We start from the raw sequence: 6,207 nt of genomic DNA on the forward strand, positions 1-6,207 counted from the left end.
AGACATATATGGATGTGAGAATTGGACCATAAAGAAAACTGCCAAAAAAATTGATGCTTTTGAATTGTGGTGCTGGAGAAAAAGACTCTTGAGAGTCCGTTAGACACCAGGGAGATCATACCAGTCAATCCTAAAGGAAACGAATTCTGAATATTCATAAGGACTGATGCTAAAGCTGAAGCTCCAGTACTTTGACCACCTATGTGAAGAGCCAATTCACTGGAAAAGACCCTGATGCTGGGAAAGATTGAGAGTAGGAGGAGAAGGGCAACAGAGGATGAGATGGTTGGATAGTATCAGAACTGAGTAGACATGAATTTATGCAGACTCTGGGAGATAGTGAAGGACAGGGAAGCATGGCATGCTACAGTCCATGGGGTCACAGAGAGTCAGACACAACTTAGCAACTGAACAGCAAAAACATGTATAACTTGAATAAAAAAGCAAATTTTAAAATACTTAAATTTTCATGACTTATTAATGGAAAGTGAAAGTCTCTTGTATTTGTGATTACAGCTCTTACTTTGACAACTAGGTGATTATATTTACTCCTATAATAGAGGGACTAGGCCTCTTTAGAAGAAGCTAACTGCCCTGGATTTTTTATTCCTCTATCAAACGTAATCCGTTCTGCACATCTCCTCTGTAATATTCTTGCAGTTACCTGTGTCCTTAGGTATGTTTCTGTTGTGTACTAATCAAATGCAGTGAAGCAAAACCAGGACACAGTCAGGCAACAACAAATTTGCTGCAGTCCTGGGTTGGAAAGGCAAGTTTGTATTCCGAACAGGCATTTCATCTAGGTGAACGAATATATAAGAGCTCTGTTACTTTGACTTTACAGTATTACTCAGTGAGCACTGACTGCGCTGCCACGTCAATGTGCTATGAGAATTACATTCGATCTAAAGCTCCACTGAACGTGCAGCTGCATTGAAATGAAATGAGATTAGGTGTAGTGAGCAGAAGGAAGTACAATGGCCACAAGAGAAAAAAGAATTAGCTTTTCTTTGACCTTCAAAAGAAGGAACTATACACAGGAATAATAACCAGAAGAAGTGAATCCACTGGAAAAGGCAGTTTATTTCATGTCCTGGCTTCCAGCCATAATTGTGTGATTGTACACCATTCAGGTATCTGTTTAAACCCGCTGTCCTCATCTGTAAAATTTAGACTTATCTGCATTTCCTGTTCTATAAAGCTGTTGTAAGAATTAAATAAGACTGTAAGCAATAAAACTGTAAGCAATTAAAAAAGAGACTGGCTTCTCTTTCCTTCCTCTGCTCTCCATGTCATTATGTTAGCTTCCTTAGCTAACAAATCATTATCTGAAATTTTCTGCCTTGGTCCCTCTCCAAAAAACTGAGAGTTGGGGAGCATGGAGCTCTACCTTATCCTTGAATCTGTTACATGTTTGTTAATTAGCAGATGAGCCAATTGGTCAGTAAGCCAAATGGATTTGTGAACACTCTGTAATGTTATACAAATGAGTGGTTTTGTGATTATGATATGTACCCTGGAAGCCAAGCCACCATTTTCACATTTTGATTAGAATAATGTTACAGTGTCTAATTATTTTTCTGATGTGATAGAGAAAGAAAGTCTCAGGGAATCGGTTTTCAAGATTTACAGCTTGACTTTTGTAGCCTTGAGAGGGAGGAGAATGGTGTTAGATTATTAAAAAACCCCTCCACCTTCAACTCTTATTCTAGTCATTTAAACCTTTCAAAATGTTTTTCTATAGTTGCCTGTAAGGTAGAAAAATGGTGAAACCAAATGGATTTGTATTCTTCTAAAACCCCTGTGCCGTCTTAGATAACATTCAGAGTGAGTGAAATTCACACTGTGGAAAATGAATTCCTCATTAAAGAATTTTTCACAGTGCCTGTTTATTGTCAACAGTGGTAAATAAAGCAAAGCTAGGGGAGGCAATGGTATTCAGTTGAGCTATTTTAAATCCTGAAAGATGATGCTGTGAAAGTGCTGAACTTAATATGCCAGCAAATTTGGAAAACTCAGCAGTGGCCACAGGACTGGAAAAGGTCAGTTTTCATTCCAATCCCAAAGAAAGGCAATGCCAAAGAGTGTTCAAACTACTGCACAATTGCACTCATCTCACAGGCTAGCAAAGTAATGCTCAAAGTTCTCCAAACTAGGCTTCAATAATATGTGAACCATGAACTTCCAGATGTTCAAGCTGGACTTAGAAAAGGCAGAGGAACCAGAAATCAAATTGCCAACATCTGTTGGAACATCAAAAAAGCAAGAGAGTTCCAGAAAATCATCTACTTCTGCTTTATTGACTATGCCAAAGCCTTTGACTGTGTGGATCACAACAAACTGGAAAATTCTTCAAGAGATGGGACTACCAGACCACCTGACCTGCCTCCTGAAAAATCTGTATGCAGATCAAGAAGCAACAGTTAGAACTGGACATGGAACAACAGACTGGTTCCAAATAGGGAAAGGAGTATGTCAAGGCTGTATATTGTCACCCTGCTTATTTAATTTATATGCAGAGTACATCAGCCAAAATGCTGGACTGGATGAAGCACAAGCTGGAATCAAGATAGCCAGGAGAAATATCAATAACCTCAGATATGCAGAGGACACCACCCTTAAGGCAGAAAGTGAAGAAGAACTAAAGAGCCTCTTGATGAAAGTGAAAGAGGAGAGTGAAAAAGTTGGCTTAAAGCTCAACATTCAGAAAACTAAGATCATGGCATCTGGTCCCATCACTCCATGGCCAATAGATGGGGAAACAATGGAAGCAGTGACAGACTTTATTTTTGGACTCCAAAATCACTGTAGATGGTGACTGCAGCCATGAAATTAAAAGACACTTGCTCCTTGGAAGAAAAGCTATGACCAACCTAGACTGCATATTAAAAAACAGAGACATTACTTTGCCGACAAAGGTCTGTCTAGTCAAAGCTCTGGTTTTTCCACTAGTCATGTATAGATGTGAGAGTTGGACTGTGAAGAAAGCTGAGCGCCGAAGAATTGATGCTTCTCAACTGTGGTGTTGGAGAAGACTCTTGAGAGTCCCTTGGGCTGCAAGGAGATCAAACCAGTCAGTTCTAAAGGAAATCAGTCCTGAATATTCAATGGAAGGACTGATGCTGAAGCTAAAACTCCAATACTTTGGCCACCTGATGTGAAGAACTGACTCATTGGAAAAGACCCTGATGCTGGGAAAGATTGAAGGCAGGAGGAAAAGGGGATGACAGAGGATGAGCTGGTTGGATGGCATCACTGACTCAATGGACATGAGTTTGAGCAAGCTCCAGGAGTTGGTGATGGACAGGGAAGTCTGGCGTACTGCAATTCATGGGGTCGCAAAGAGTTGGATACTACTGAGTAACTGAACTGAACTGATTCACCTTTCAGTTTTAAATGTGGTAGAAGGAGGTCACAGTTGGGAAGCAGAATACAGTAAGTAAGTTCTCATGTCAAATACTTAGCATTTATTCCAAAATGTCCCCAATCTAGACAACGTTTTTGAGACAAAAAGATTTGAATATGAAATTATGGTTCAAAGCAAAAGTGTCTTATTAACAATTTCATGTAGTTTAATGACCAGTCTGTATTGTTCAGAGTTGATTTATAGTTTTCATTGTCTCATAATTGTCAAAATGCAATTGCTTGACTTGTCAGGGTAATTTAAAACTTGATTCAAATCAAATTTCAAGAGAAAAAAAGCTGAGTGGAGTACTTTTGAAAAATCAGACCATTATGTTAATTTAACTAGGAGGGGAAGAATGAAGTAGTTACTGTCTACCTTTCAGAATATGTTCCAGATGTTATTCATATTCTAGAAATGGCAGAATTGATTTTTTCCAGTATTCTTGCCTGGGAATCCCAGGGACAGAGGAACCTGGTGGGCTGCCGTCTTATGGGGTCACACAGAGTCCAACACGACTGAAGCGACTTAGCAGCAGCTCTCGAAGAGTGAGAATAATTCTGGGACCAGGTGCAAAAATCTTGTAGATTGGTAGCTTCTACTTGCACTAGTTTTAAAGAATAATTTTTAACACTAGTATTTATTGCATTTGCACTCTATAGTTGCTGATACTTGGTTTGACATCTCTTTCAGCATTCAGGGTGATTTTGAATAAGATTAAGGATTTTTTTTTTCCTCTTGCATTCTTGTCACTTATTTTATCTCTAACAGGTTATTTGATGCACGAGTTTCATAAGTTTTGGATTGAAGAGGACCCTATGGACATAATGGAATTTAATCGTGTGCGAGAGAAATTCCGCAAGAGGATCATAAAACAGCTGCAGAATCCAGACATGGCATTGTGCCCGCACTTTGCTGCCTCAGAAGGTTTAATCAACATGTAGTCACCCACACTTGTTTCAATGGATAGCCCGGAACACTGCCTCATTATTGTGTTAGATCTCTGCTTAGGTCCTGGCTCATGCACTGAATGCACTCAGTGATTGTATGCATGCCTTTTGTTACAGTGTTTTCATATCTTGGTCGTAATTACCAGATCCCCAGATACCACCATGTCTGGAGTATCTGTCCTCCAGTGACTGCTCATATTGTGGCATCATGCAGTGTTACATCTTGCCTTGACACCCAGTATGGAGAGAGTTTTCTATTTTTTTAAATTGTCTTCCTCTCACTCATAATTTAGCATTGAAGAATTGTATTTCTCTAGCTGTATTTTATATGTAAAAGATTTAGCTGAATTTTGTTCTGTGAAAGCCTTTTAATTTATTGATATGTTTTGTGACTACAGCTGCTAGCTCTTCAGACCAGGTTCATGCTTGGACCTCATTCCAATAAAGTATAAGACTTTAAAATGATACAAACAGACACATGATAAGATAAATCATTATTACAAACACCCCTGCACTTCATGAAAATGTAACAAGGCTTACAAGAAGCAAATTTAGGTAGGTGTTGTTTTTGTCTGAAGTACTACAGAATTATATTATAATTTACCCCCAGTTGTAATTGTGGCATTGTCATCTGGACATCATATTATTTATTCTCATAATTTTTCTGGCTTGGATGCCTAAATATATTTATGATGCTTCAGCCTCAGAAAAGAAGTATGCATACTGCAAATGCTGCAAAAGCTTTTTCACTGCCTGCCTCTTGCTGAACTCAGAGTTAAACCCAGGCCCTGTTGTGATCCAAGCATCTTTGCTTGGGGCACTGAGTGCTGGCTGGTTTGTTGTCTATGTCAAAAAGTAATATTAAAAAATTTTTTGCAAGAAAATGTGTTGCAAGAGAAGAACCTGACTTATGAAACTAATGGCCCTGTCTTTTATCAATGGAAGAAGTAAATTGCTTGGCAGGGGAACAAAATCAAATCATTTCGAAACTGCTTAAAGTCATTTTAAAAACCATGATTTAGTTCAGAGTTATGATTATAGTCTGTTGAATAGTATTTACCATGGCATTTCATCCCCATGGTATTTTATACCTTCTGACTATCAATTTTAGTATTATTAGACATTTGTGTAATCATTTGCTTATTTAAGTGAATTTTGAGTACGGCCTAACTCAGTTATGAATAAATTACCTGTCATTCTACTATAATGTATAGTGGATTTCATTTTAATATTTTTGTGTTTGTACACCTTCTGAATATGCAAATATGCGGGTGGGTAGAATGTCAAAGACTGACAACCTGGAGCTAAATATAAATCATGAGTAACCAGGTATGAATTACAGTGTGTTATGTCTGAGAGATTGCTTTTATTTAACTAACCTTGAGGCCTGATGTTGCTTTAATGAATGAATAAGATCCAGCTTTTTCTTTGCAACTTCCTTTAAAGCCTAATTTCTCTACTGTTAGCTGATATAGAAGATTTTAAGGTGCCTGTTGTTTCCAGTCCATTCCAGCTCCTCTAGGATTTTGCTGTCCTTTCCCTTTCAGCTGCGTGCCAGGTGGCAGGATTTTGCACTGCATCTTACATACCTTTGTGCCTTTTCTTAGAATGGGGAAAGGAAGGAGTTGATTTAATGCATGATATATACCATGAATAGTGACAGGAATATATATTCCTCTTCAGAATAAGTGAGAATTTGTAAACCTGGTAAATGACCTGTTTTGGGAGCCCTGAGTTTCCACCACAGCTGACACTGTTATATATGAAGGTGTTATTCTATTTCACGCTTTTGTAAGCCACATATATGCATTGTCTCTTCCTATCCAGTATAGTCATGTGTCACTAACATGGTTC

The 6,207-nt window shown here is 38.4% G+C and overlaps 1 protein-coding gene across 7 annotated transcripts in view; it reads left to right on the forward strand.

Annotated features, from left to right (window-relative positions):
* The window catches only part of ELMOD1 (ELMO domain containing 1), an 85,936-nt gene extending 80,376 nt beyond the window's left edge, over positions 1–5,560 (forward strand). For all 7 annotated transcript variants that reach the window (XM_061440196.1, XM_061440200.1, XM_061440203.1 and 4 more), the window contains one exon: positions 4,175–5,560. In XM_061440196.1, coding sequence (XP_061296180.1) covers positions 4,175–4,347 — 173 coding nt within the window. In that variant the 3' untranslated portion in view covers positions 4,348–5,560. The remainder of the gene's footprint in view (positions 1–4,174) is intronic.
* Positions 5,561–6,207: the final 647 nt, after the last annotated feature.

The sequence above is a fragment of the Bos javanicus genome, chromosome 15 (assembly GCF_032452875.1).
Source record: "Bos javanicus breed banteng chromosome 15, ARS-OSU_banteng_1.0, whole genome shotgun sequence".
NCBI classification, from domain to species: Eukaryota; Metazoa; Chordata; class Mammalia; order Artiodactyla; family Bovidae; genus Bos; species Bos javanicus.